Below are 11,759 nucleotides of genomic sequence, written 5' to 3' on the forward strand. Positions count from 1 at the left end.
TTTCCATCGGCGGGGGGAAGCCTGAGAGTCACATGTTTCCCTGCCCCCTCCTCTTTTTTTTTTTTTCTTTTTTTTTTTATAACCATAGATCCACCAGCCAGGGCTACAACATCAACCTTACCGGTGGTTGAAATTTAATCTGGTCACCGTACTTGGAAACCTTGTTTGAGAAACCCGTGTTTGCCGAGCCGTTACCCAAATACGCCATGTTTGCTCGGGGAAATTGACCCGTTTGAGGCCGCCCGAAGCCGAAACGTGTCGATTTCACAATGTTGTTTTTGTGCCTGGAAGGTGGGTTATTTTTTAATCCCAACATCGAGAGATTAGCAGTGTTCCTCCCGTTTTTCTCACACACCCCCCTCCTCGATTTAGACCTTCGGTTTGGAAAGATAACAACCAGAAAGCCCTGACCTACTTCCTCTGAAGCATACTGGGAGGTTTCCTTCTCCCCGTTTGTTGCTCTTGCTCCATTTGATGGAGCTGTGGGGACGTTTTCCTGGTTCCTTCTTCAAAGCAAACCCAAGGAGGGGAACCAACATAGAGCATTTTCATCCTCAGAACATCAGAATTCAGTTCAAAATCAAGCAAAGGGGCCTTTGCTTTAAAAATGGACACGTTAGAACCACGTAGGGTTCTTTGACTTAAATGTTCGGCCCTCCTGAAGAAACCTGAGGGCCTGAGTCTCAATGGCTCCACTGAGCACTTGAACCCCCCCTAAGGGATCTATTCATAATTTAGCTCAATGGGAGCCGCATTGTTGATTTAGAACATTAAAACAGAAACTGGGTTTTTAAATCTAATTTAAGGGTTCCATTTAGAGCCAGGAACCCTTTCACACATCGGAACATTCAACACCAGTTTTAAAAGGATTCGTCTCCATCGCCGGCAACAATCGGCACCCCAGAATTAAACAATATCCAACAAGAACCATTTGAAACATTTAATGTAGAATCCACCCAGAACCGATCAGTTCCAGCGTGAGCTGAGTCTAGAGCCCCCACCCCCAACACAAGGTTCTCATCTCATTTCTGACAGACGCCAACGTATCCTCCGGAATATTTAAATATTGCTTCTACTGAGATCTAAAGGTTCTGAAGGTGGAGGAGATGGAGTGGAAACGGAGACGGAACATGCTCCACCCTGAAGCATCAGTATGACATTTTGTCTTGTTTTGGTTTCCTCCTCACATTTGTGCGCAGCCATCCAGCCAGAATATATTTATTTATGAAAAACTCTTTTCCAGGGTATTTCAAAAGATTGATTTCATCCTCTTTGTAAAATCTGATGAAAGAAAAACTTGCTTGTTCATTTAAGGCTTATTTAAGGCCAGAACTGTTGTTTATCTACTATTATTGATTAGTTTTGGCCGGAGTGTCTTTGTTAGGGCTCATTCTCCTCGAACCCAGTCATATGATTCTCCCAGTAACTGCGAGGAGATCCGTCAAGTTGAACACGTGACCACAGCAAAGCAGGAAGTGTGGTAGGGATAATTAAAAAAACAAAAAAAAAACATTGGCATTTTCGGGAATTTTACCGTCAAATGTACAATAAAAATAAGCTGAAGATTTATTTTCACGTATAACTCATCAGCATAGAGGAATAGAGGTGCGTTGACCTCAGGTTTAAAGTTTCTACGTCTGCCTTTCATCAGTGGTAGAATTCGTCGGTTTTATTTTGCAAATCTTTACCGGAAGCTGTTCTCCGGAGGCGCGGGTGACTTGACGGCGCTTCGCCGCTTTTCCAGGCTCACCATCGGCGGCCGGAGCCGGAGACATGGGACAGCGGAGCCACCGGGGAGGGGGCCACTCTTCTCTGCGACTCTACGGAAACGTCTCAGGCCGTCGGAAGGAGTCCGCGTCCCGCAGAAACGACCGTCAGATCCCCGCTGTTTTCCAGTTAATTTCAACTCCGCGGGGACCGGAAGTGCAACAAGTTAAATGACGAGCGTGTATTTTTGATACCTTGGGCTAAAGTGCCACACCTTTGCGCGGCGCAACAGGTAGGCTGACACATTTTGGGGCGCTTTTCTGGTCTTTGCGGGTGTTCTACGTGACAAAAGTTGGACGAGAATCCGCTCCGTATTAGTTCTAAACTGTTTATGACGCGGTATTAACGCAGCTTTGAGCGGTAACAGGTGAAATGTCGCGCTGCTGTCGAACATATGGAAGGTGGGAGACCGACAACAGGAACCCAATACCGTAAAAACATCAAATAGTTGCGGCTGGGAGGCTTTTATTCTAAAACTTCTGCAAGAACAAATATATAAAACTTGGAAACTTATTATCGCACTGAAATACAGACGCGGGTGCACCTGTTTCTGAAAAATAATCCGAAATTTTGGGGGGGTTTTTTTGTATCAGAGTAACGTCAGAAACCAATTATATATCATTTGTTATTGGTTTCAACACAAGACAATTGATATTAATGACATATGAAGACTTTTTTTTTGGTATTAAAAATGGCTTAAATCCCCGCACTCAATTTTGGATTTAGGATTTTATCTTTAAATTTCTGGCCAAAACATCGTAAATGTTTTTGTGCATCACGCGTACGAAGGATCGGGACATTTTCCCGTATTAATGAGTGAACTTGGGGGAAGGAGGGCTGTCGTGGGATCAGTTAAACAGGTCCGGGACGACGGCCTTGGGCTTTGTTTGCACAGCTAACAGCAACTCTCGCTGAACCCGGGGTCACTTCCAGGCCCCATGTTGGGCCCTCAACCGCTCATGGCCCTCGCTCGTCATGTGTGGCTCAAACAGGAGGTTCCTACGTCAGCTCTTCTTCATCCCCCCTCTACAATTCTGCTCTGTTGCTGCTTTAAAAGAAAAAAAACACGCAAAAGATGCTAACCTGGAACCATTTATCTCAAGCGCTTGGCTCCGCCCACATGTCAGATATTAAACAAAACGAGCCATTAAATCACCATGCAAATAACATCTGGTCAAAGGTCTCGGTTGGTTTGCGCCAGAGCTGCTGCTGCTGCTGCGGGAGGTGACGTTCTATTCAAAACAAACCGTCATTTAAATATTGTTTTTTTTTGTATTACTGATTAACCTCTAAAAGGTCAGAACAACAATTAAGGTTAGCCAAGCTGCAGATACAGCTCACGTAAAACATTCCGTCTTCTCTCCTGAGATGTTTTAATCAACTTTGGACTTTACGGCTGACTTTCTACCCACCGATCAAAGTAACCAACTAGCAATAGCTTGCAGCTTTCGCTAGGAAAATTCATATTTTAAGGGTTTTAGCTTCAAAAATCTAGAATAAAACAGCTGTTGGCAGTTTCCTGATGTTATGTATGATGTTAGCGTTGTTCCAGTTTGATGGAACCTCTCTCGCTGTGCTGATGCTGCTGGTCCAAAGTGAGAAGGTCCGTTCTTAAGGAGAATGGCTAAATATGCTAATATGTTACCAGGTACTGAAACCATGCGCTGCCCAGTTTAGCCTGTTTTTATGCTGGAGTTCCTGAGGAACTACAGGAGGCAAACAGGTCTGTTTGCTCTGGTATTGATTGGGGGTTGCTGGGAAATGTTGGACATTAATGGCTGCCTTCATCTTCACAAGGCCACCTGGAAACACACGGAAGGGTGAAAACACGGGAAAACACGGAGATCAGAGTGCAGATCATGTTTGATCGCGGGTGTTTAGCATTGTTTGAGGCTCCTCGTTACAGTTACTCCAGCCAATGAGAGGGCTGCTTTCATTTAGGGGACACGTGAATCAGATAAATGAAGCAAACAGCTCGATAACGTGGATGGATTAGCTCATATTCAAAAGGGTAATTCGGAGATATTCCCAACTGCCGCTCCCGACGCTATTCCCGGAGTTTTCCGTCGCATCTGAGGCTCGTGTTTCCCTAGCAACCTTCGCACCAGGAAGTACATTATTTGATTCTACTGGAAAGTAGCTCTTGCTTTTGTTTGTGGATTGTCAGTTTTTACACAGTCATGTTAGCTTATCGACACTGGGTGGGCGTGGCCAGAGTCATAAAATCGGCAACAATGCTGATTAGTGATAGATGATTATGACAGCTAGCTTGACCGCATCTACGGGAAAACAAAATTCAATTGTCTATATTTGTTTTGTGGGCGAGGTTTGCGACTCATCCAGTAACGTCCTCGTTGCGTTATTTTTAGCTTCTTTTTTCGTTGTTGATTGTCCTCAACCAATCCCTAAATGTGTTTGTTTACGAACCACGTGACGTCAAGATTGAGCCACGTGTTCGACATGTTTACGACATGTTATTAAGTAGCGAGTTACGACGAACCAGGTCAGACGTGTCGTTTACGTTGGGTTTTAAAGGCATCGCGCGTCAAAGTCGAACAAAGGGATGGTTAAAAAAAAAAAAAAACAGCTAGTGAGATGTCGGACCAGTTATCCCACTTTTCCACCACCACCACGCCTCTCCCGGGTCGCCCACATGGACACGATTTCCCTACGCAAACGGCAGCGCTGCGTCTGTCAGGATGTTCGCTTAATTCCTGCTTTACCACAGGAGCTGCAGACAGTCAGGTGACCTGCGGGGTCGCTGCTAAATACTCGGCTTCTTTGTTCGCCAGAAGCCCCCCGGAGAAACATCGGCGCCTCGGGGAGCAACTGTCCAAAACTGAAAGTACAGATCAGATAGCGGAGGAAGAATGTCTGTTTGTGTTGGGTTAGCGCCGCTGAAGCCTGCCAGGCGCTACCTGTATTTAGCTTCATAATGGTGGCAAGTGCTGCATTTGAACCAGCAACTCAAGCCCACGTTGATACAGACGTGATTGTAGAGTTCAGCTAATGTGGGGACAACAAAGCACTTAAGGGTTGGGATTAGCTTTGAGGCTAGCTTGTTGTGCAAGGACGGAGTTGCTAACAGGATTCTCTGAAGGGGGCGATACGGATGGAAATATTGAGCACATCGTCCCTTTAAGGCGCCACTAATCCCTTAATAAAGTCAAACACCTGGATTAGCAACAATGCTAGCCCTTTTTTGACGGCCTCCTTTCAAAGCGTCACTTTTTTTCAAAAAGTCGGAAGCCGTTTAAAAAAAAAAAAGCTAAAGAAAATCCAATTTAACTTTCCGGGAGAAGAATTATTTTAAGCCTTATCACTCCAGGTTACATTTTTCCAGCTGGGGCAATCTGTCGGAGGTGGCTCCGATTGCCACCTCCACAGGAATCCCCCGGATTTCAATCCACGCCACATTTAGAGAACGGCGACGCAATCGCAGGTTTATTGCGCCTGTTTCTCCCAGATGAAATGTTTCCATTTCCTCTGAGGGAAACATAAAATCCCCAGAACCTCGGCCAGGCTGCCAGCCCTGAGATACCCCCCCCCCCCCCCAGTAATCATCCTCCCATCGTCCCCGTCATAAGAAACGGGAGCAATATATATTATAGGGAACGGCGCAGGCGGCAGATAAAGGCCCGTTACTGCCGGCTGACAATGGCCGCTATTTGAATGAACGATAGCCGATTGACGCGCAGATGGAGTCCCCGATCTCATTACGAGTCTGGAACGTCTCCAGGGGAACGGCACGATTGGTCAATGGGATGTTCTGGTGCCAGTCAGCGGCAAAAGCCTCAAAACTCCAGCCGTCCAGCACTTCCTGCCTGGGGAAGCAGAATTCCGGGGGTTTTTTATATTTTGGATGGAGATAAATCAACACCTGTGTGTGTGTGTGCCACGTTAGCATGTAGCGTCCTGGTCCCTCGGCCGCTCCGCGTGTCCATTATTTACCGTGCAAACACGGCGCGGCGTGGACCGGGGCTTTAAATAGCCTCCCGGCGGCCGCAGTGTGCCTTTATTAGTCACGCTTGTCTTATTTTCTTCAGTTTTCAGAGCCGTCACTGACCTTCACTGGCGCATTACTCACGAGCCCGATCGGGCCGAGATGAAACTGAATCATCTCTGCCCCGGGGGGGGGTCACTTCCCCTCCGACCGGGAGCCGCGTCTGCTGACCAGAAGCAGGAAGGCTAGCCCGGGGTGGCGGCGGCGAAGCAGCGCCAGACTTTTGCCTTGCAAATCTGCAACCCAGATTTCCCCCGACGATGCAAACCAGATTTTGCCGACCCGGACGACCTCGCTGCCCGACTGTCGCGAGGATGGAGCCGAAAACGGTCGTTTGTTCCCAACGTTTGGCGAGCTGACGGCGGCGTGAGCTTGTGCAGCGGCAGATTCTCATGAGGTGGAGTCAGGAGGTTTAGCTCAGGGGTAAACGTCATTAAAATTTGACTTTGTGGGCATTTTATCATACGGAGCGACTGAATCCCAAAGATAAGAGCGGCAAATTAGCATTAAACCACTGAAATAATCGTTTCCGCCATTCCAAACCGTAACAACGGTGCCTTCAAGTGGCTCCTTTAGTCTCATGACATATTCAGGAACTCTCGCGTCAGAAGGGCTTCGGTCTGTTAGCGTTAGAAGCTTTAAGATGTTCCCTGAACGACTCCGAGGCTAGCACGTTAAAACGCCCCCGAGGGCGCCGCAAACACACCGACGAGATGTAGCGTGCGCCTCACGCACAACGGGGGGGACCGGCAGGACTGACCGGAGGATGTGGAGGTGGAGACTATTTCTTTCGTGCAACGGCTCCGGCGCCGCGTTCAGTTAATTTGATGGTTCCTGACGCCCGCTGGGAAATCACCTCACATTTTTCCTGCCCTTAAGGAGGATAAAGACACTTCAGCTGGGAGGACGCGCGCCAGTTTAACGCCGAAGCGCCCGCGCCTCTCCGCCACTCTGGATGGCCCTCGGCGCCACGCACCCTCTTGACATTTCCAGGAGTGGTTGAGACGGCGCCGTGCGTCCCAGCACGAGCGCAGGAGAAGGTTCTCAATGACAAGTGGGCCGTCCTCCCGGGATCCATCCGAGCAGAGTTTTTATTGGGCTCCGCCGTGACCTCGGCACACTTCAGCTTAGCGGCGCGCGGCCGACCTGCGAGGGGATAATTGGTCGTCTTGGGACGGCCGAGTCGCACTTTGGTGCTTCCACACAACTCATGTTCCACCCAGAACTCCGGGTTTCTTTCATTCCGTAATCATCAGCTTGCTTCTCCGGTGCGGCTAGCGCGGCGCATCAAGGGCACGATTGTTGGCCCATGTGTGTTCTTCGTCCCTGTCCCCCCGGGAAAGACCGATTAGAACTCCAGCAACGCTCACGCGGGGACTGGAAAGACTGCTCCGTCTGTGAGTTCTTCTCTTCCCAGCCTGGCTTCTTCCCTCCCCGTTCCAGGTTAAGAATAGAAACTGTTCCGTCTCATGGACACAAAGAGATCCTGTGTCTCCACCCCAGTCGTCCTCGTTCCTCTCCTTCAGACGAACCTCCAAGAACCTGCGATTAATTATTTACCCGCGCGGTGAAATGCCAGAGCAGAGAAACGGTCCGCCGGGGCAGAAAAGGTCGCCGCGGCGCCGCTGGTGGATACAAACACGGTGATGGATGCCGGTTAGATCTTTATCTGCGGGTTCTCAAAGGCGGCGGCGGCGCCGAGGGCCGAGCCAAAAAACCCGACTGATGAGGAGGAATCTGTGGGGTTCCCTCCACCTGCGCACCTTTACACCTGAGTTAAGCTAATCTTTCTCTACACGTGTCCCCTCAGCTCTCCGACCCGGCTGGACAAATGGGGTGCCAGTGCTGCCGGATGATAAAAAGGTGAGTGCAGTTGTTTCCTGCCCCCCCGGTGCATCCAACCCTTTGAAACCGCTGCAACCTGGAGGGTTAAACCGGTAAAAACACCCACCCTTCCTGGGTCACCCAGGCTGAATTATCTCAATAGTTGCCTCTTCAGTTGCCACCTCTCACCTCTTATCTGCAGGAGCAATTTCGAAGAAGTGTAACGATTCCGTGTCCCGTCCTCACCGATGGTGAGAGGTCCATTTATAACGGCCGCACTCTCGGCCCCCTCTGCTAACCAAGGCTCGGTATGCCGATAACCCTCCTGCCCGCTCGCTCTATTTCCTGGAGGAACCAGCTCCTCCTCCAGCTTTTGTTTCTTATTAAAGTCAGAAAAACTGGAGCACGAGACTGAAGGGGCCAGGACAGGAGCGAGGAAACTGAGCTTTAGCAGATTAGCGAGCCGCGAGTGTGGAGAGGCGCCCGGCGGGGCGGGAGAACAAATAAAAATGGGAAAATTGCTCTTTGGCGGCAGGAGGTGACTGATGGCTACTACACCTCCACAAACAGAGCCCCCCGTCGACACCGTTAATACCTGTCGAGCAGCGCGGCGGCGGTGAGCTATCTGGCACTAAAAAACCAAGGTTTGGGATGTCTACACGTCCCAGAGCTGCTTCACTATCAAGACAGCAGTTAAATGCTGGACGTGTGCGTCCTCTTGACCTTTGGTTGTCTCCAGGATGGTAAACAACCTGAGAGCCGCCGCCACTGGACGCCTCCGCCTCTCAATCAGAGACAAAAATCGCAGGTCTGGATTTAGCCGCCGCTGCCGGGAGCGTCTCTGCCGCAGTGGGTGTTCAATTCCAGGCGGCGTTTTCATCGATTGTCACAGGAGCGTCTGACTCCTGGAGCTCAGGCGAGGACAGAAATAAACTCATCCGTCCACCGGTCCATCTGTACTCGTCCAATCAACCGTTCTCTTATATAACAGGACACTGATACGGCCGCCGCCTGCTGTCCGCTAACTTAGCTTCGTGTTTTGGTGATATCATTTGACCCGTTTCTTTCCGTCCCTCAGCTACATTTACGACCCCACTGCGCCGGCAGACGTGAGGAAGGCCGACTCGGCGGGGAGCTCGCTCTACCAGCCCCATCACCTGCCGGGCGCCCCCCCCAGCGGGGGCCCGAACAAGCAGAAGCAAGGCTTCAACAACCTGGGCTACAGCAAGTCCAGCGACAGCACGCTGAAGCTGGAGGTGGACAACAACCACGTCAACCACAGGCTGCACGGCGCGCCGCCGCCCGCCGAGGTCTACATCATCCAGCCCGAGAGGACGAGATGGATGGTCCAGGAAAGGAGCCCAAGCCAGGTGCCCGTTTACCCAAACATGGAGTACCAGAACCACACCGGCTACGATGAGCGGGGCCCCCGGGGAGTGCGGAGCGGCTGGGACAACGCAGTCACGGGATGTGTCAACAGTGTGGAAAACTTATCGGTGGATGAAATAGACGAGGGCGTCGGAGGGACGTCGGAGTATCTGTGCGACACGGGGGACGAGGTCAGCGTCCTGTCGGTGGACATCCACACCAGCAACACCAGCCTGTCCTCGGCCGACACCAGGGACGGGCTCGGGCTGCCAAAGACTCCGGACGTTTCCACCGTGGAGAGCGGCATCTCGGTGATGAAGAGCGAGGATGAGGAGGAGGAGCCGACCAAGGACGAGGTGCAGAGCGTCACGGACTCGATGGTGGCCGAGGCTCTAGCCGCCCTGGAGGCCGCCACCGCCGGAGAGGACTTTGAGTGATGGGACCGTGGGACCTGAGGCGTTGCCTTGAGGATGAAGGAAACCTCCGTTTACAGAACGTTAGCAGCTCTTTTTGAACTCGTCATTTCCAGCAACGCTGACTGAAGCTGCCACGACACTGACATCACGAGGACCAACTATCACCTTTGTTTGAACACTCCTGACAGGCCTGTGTGCCGTCTGACCTATAATTGCCCCGGCAACAGCTGTCGTTCACCTCTGTGATGCTTTTTTTCTACCCCATTTTGCACCATTATATTAATTGTTAGCATAATCCTTCTACTGCTTGCCAAAGCTTAGGAAATGGTTAAGGCATATTGTCTCAACATGCTAATCATTTCCCCTGCTGTTATTTATAAAAAAAAAATCATCTCTTTTCATTGAAAAAGCTATGTTGCTAATTAAGAGTGGCATCCTGTATTTTTAGCTTATGGCGACAACACTAGTTTAATTACAGGGACGTTACAACAACACATAGTTTGCACACTGTTCTCGCACCAAACTACCTGTTAGCATCCAGCTACGACACCCCGAATTTTATTTGCATTATTTGACATTAGGAGTAAAAAACAAAATGCAACATTAATACCAAATGCAGGGAATTTCTTCAGGCAACATTTCAAGTTGATTTCTGACAGCACTAGAACGTGTTTTGGCTTAGCATGGTTAGCATCCCTACTGCTGTGGCTCATCTATGCACATGTGACATATTTACCCTGACACAACAACCACTACACTTTTTTAACTTTAACGTGCGCGCTGTAAGTGAAGCATACAGCTAGCTATTTTGCCCCCCCCCCCCCGCGATGCTATTTATAATGCAAGACAATCCTGCAGTGATAAGCACATTTTTAAAGCCAAACGATGCCAAAACATTAACTTTAATGATCAAATCGTAACCACAACCAATGCTAAGCTATAGAACATCCATTGGTAGCAGCTTTCATGTGCTTTTGTCACACATGCTAGCATTGCTAGCAAGCCAAGATGTGAAACAAAGACACTAGAGAAAGTGGTGGGAGGGCAATCATACATGACACACATCACAATAATTATCTCTTTACAAAATTGTTCCCTAATAATTTAAGTGATTTTGGCTAGCGGGTCCCCTCAGTTGTCCGTTTGTCGTTTCTGATCTGGCCAGTGAAATTAGTTCAAATGAAATCTGCTTTATGTGCCTAATAAGCTAATTGAGGCTTGAGAAACATGCTTTTTTTTAAGTTGTTTATGCTAAAGTTGGGACTTATCATTTGCCAGCCAAACAGTTTCTACTGATATTTTTATTGTAAAATAAAGAAATGTACTTTAAAATTACTAACTCCGCCTATTGGATCCTATTTAGCCCAACTTCTGCTCGTAAAAGTGCATTTTTAGCTTAGAGTAGCTTACTTACTGTAGCATCAACCGCTGTCCTGCGTCTTCTTTCGCGGCCGCAGCCCTCCCTTGATGCTAAACGTCCGTTAGCCCGGCTCATCTGGGTGCTGAAAAGCAAGTTTTTATAACCCATTAAATGTTTTTAGAATCTTGGTCTGTTTAAATGCTTGAAGCTAATACTGATGCTAGGTTTAGCACTGAATTCAGAATGGGAAAAATGCAGTTGTTGTTGTTAAAATAATCTCACAAGCCTTAATTTATTCATCACTTTAATTGCCAAAGTGTTTTGATGGTTTTAGTGAAGGTCAAAGTTCTCCACTACCTTCAAAATCTGTTTTTCGTATTCACGTCGCCCCGCGTCAACGATAATCTGGCCTGGTTGTCGGTCAGGTAGCTGTTGTTTACCAGTGTTTTTGCCCTGGGACTCGTGTTTAGCCTCCCTTACTGTGGTTAGCTCCCGGGCGGCGTCACAGAGCCTCAGCTAATGAGTACTCCAGGGTCTTTCTTTTAAAAAAAGAAAAACATTCCCATACCAGGAAGTGGGACGCAGCACCTTGGAAACATCAACAAAAGGTGAAAGGAACCACGAGCAGGTGGCTTTACCCACCCTACCCCTTTGTGTTTGGACCACAACTCAAGCAGCTTTTGTTGGTTTTACCTGTTAAATTCCGCCTCAAATCCCACCAAACGCACTTTAAAGTCAAATTAGGGTCTGTGTCACAGTTTTGGGTTGACGGATTAAAGGGCAACTTAAATCTGAGGTAGGAAAAGCTTTCCAGACGTCCTTCCCCGCTGCCCGCGCAGCTGCAGCAGCGAGGGCCTGATTGCCTCCCAGGACGAGGACCGAGGGCATTTGCATAAATCGACAGCAGGTGCGACCGCTCACGCATCCGCAGATTAAATTCATCGCTCCAGTCGTCTGGGATTAGAAACGGGTCGCAGCTGGGCCGGAGGGGAAAGAGTCCTGCAATTAAACTCCTAACAAA

The 11,759-nt window shown here is 49.1% G+C and overlaps 1 protein-coding gene and 1 long non-coding RNA gene across 3 annotated transcripts; one reads left to right on the forward strand and one right to left on the reverse strand.

Annotated features, from left to right (window-relative positions):
* Positions 1-1,728: 1,728 nt before the first annotated feature.
* Positions 1,729-9,804, forward strand: LOC101071884 (uncharacterized). 2 transcript variants are annotated; one of them, XM_003966933.3, is made up of 3 exons: positions 1,729-1,999; positions 7,581-7,633; positions 8,673-9,804. In XM_003966933.3, the coding sequence occupies exons 2-3, from the start codon at positions 7,602-7,604 to the stop codon at positions 9,397-9,399; spliced, it is 759 nt and encodes a 252-aa protein (XP_003966982.2). In that variant the 5' UTR covers positions 1,729-1,999; positions 7,581-7,601; the 3' UTR covers positions 9,400-9,804. The 2 variants fall into 2 exon arrangements, with proteins under 2 accessions (XP_003966982.2, XP_029695422.1); XM_029839562.1 differs by lacking the exon at positions 1,729-1,999 and adding an exon at positions 2,018-2,991.
* Positions 9,805-10,167: 363 nt separating this feature from the next.
* LOC115250588 (uncharacterized) lies at positions 10,168-11,486 on the reverse strand. Its single transcript, XR_003889150.1, has 2 exons — positions 11,432-11,486; positions 10,168-11,277 (listed from the first exon to the last, which is right to left on the reverse strand). It is a non-coding gene; the product is annotated as an uncharacterized lncRNA (long non-coding RNA).
* Between the last annotated feature and the right edge of the window lie 273 nt (positions 11,487-11,759).

Source organism: Takifugu rubripes, chromosome 8, assembly GCF_901000725.2.
Source record: "Takifugu rubripes chromosome 8, fTakRub1.2, whole genome shotgun sequence".
In the NCBI taxonomy this organism is placed as follows: domain Eukaryota; kingdom Metazoa; phylum Chordata; class Actinopteri; order Tetraodontiformes; family Tetraodontidae; genus Takifugu; species Takifugu rubripes.

Excerpts from the sequence above, each read along its gene's own strand:
- LOC101071884 (XM_003966933.3), top strand. The coding sequence starts at position 7,602 with ATGGGGTGCCAGTGCTGCCGGATGATAAAAAG. Across the intron at positions 7,634-8,672 it reads TGCTGCCGGATGATAAAAAG|CTACATTTACGACCCCACTG; the intron begins GTGAGTGCAGTT and ends TCCGTCCCTCAG.